The sequence below is a fragment of the Pterocles gutturalis genome, unplaced genomic scaffold, assembly GCF_000699245.1.
Source record: "Pterocles gutturalis isolate BGI_N339 unplaced genomic scaffold, ASM69924v1 scaffold16064, whole genome shotgun sequence".
In the NCBI taxonomy this organism is placed as follows: Eukaryota; Metazoa; Chordata; class Aves; order Pterocliformes; family Pteroclidae; genus Pterocles; species Pterocles gutturalis.
In genome coordinates this window covers 23,881-24,232 of record NW_010136048.1, presented here as the reverse complement: position 1 = coordinate 24,232, position 352 = coordinate 23,881, and the positions used below count along the sequence as shown (strand labels likewise).

The following is a 352-nucleotide window of genomic DNA, read 5'->3' as shown; positions in this document are numbered from 1 at the left end:
CGCCCGCGCTGCCGAGCCCGGCTCCGACCCCGGAGAACCCGGAGAAGACGCCAAGGGAGGGCTCAACGCCGCAGAAGCCGAGGAAGTTTTGGAAGAAAGAGCTTTGACGGCTTCCAAGCTCCTTCGGAGCGCGCCGGGGGAAACGGCCCCCGGGAGGGAGCTGGCGACGTGGGGCGGGGTGTGGATGCCGTTGGTTTGTTCGGGGGGATTCCGGATGCCGGCGTTGACCGTCCTGCCCTCCGCGCCGTCCAGCTGGGAGATGATGGAAGCGGGTTTTTGTTCCCAGCTCAGCTCGACCGATCCCAAACGCAGATCTTTCTGCTCCGGCAGCGATCCTCCTCGGGACGCCAAG

General features: G+C 66.5%; 1 protein-coding gene across 1 annotated transcript in view; it reads right to left on the bottom strand.

Annotated features, from left to right (window-relative positions):
- FBXO42 (F-box protein 42) overlaps positions 1-352 on the bottom strand; it is a 22,916-nt gene that overhangs the window by 328 nt on the left and 22,236 nt on the right. The window contains exon 9 of the mRNA XM_010082161.1: positions 4-352. This exon is cut by the window's right edge and continues 11 nt beyond it. Coding sequence (XP_010080463.1) covers positions 4-352 — 349 coding nt within the window. The remainder of the gene's footprint in view (positions 1-3) is intronic.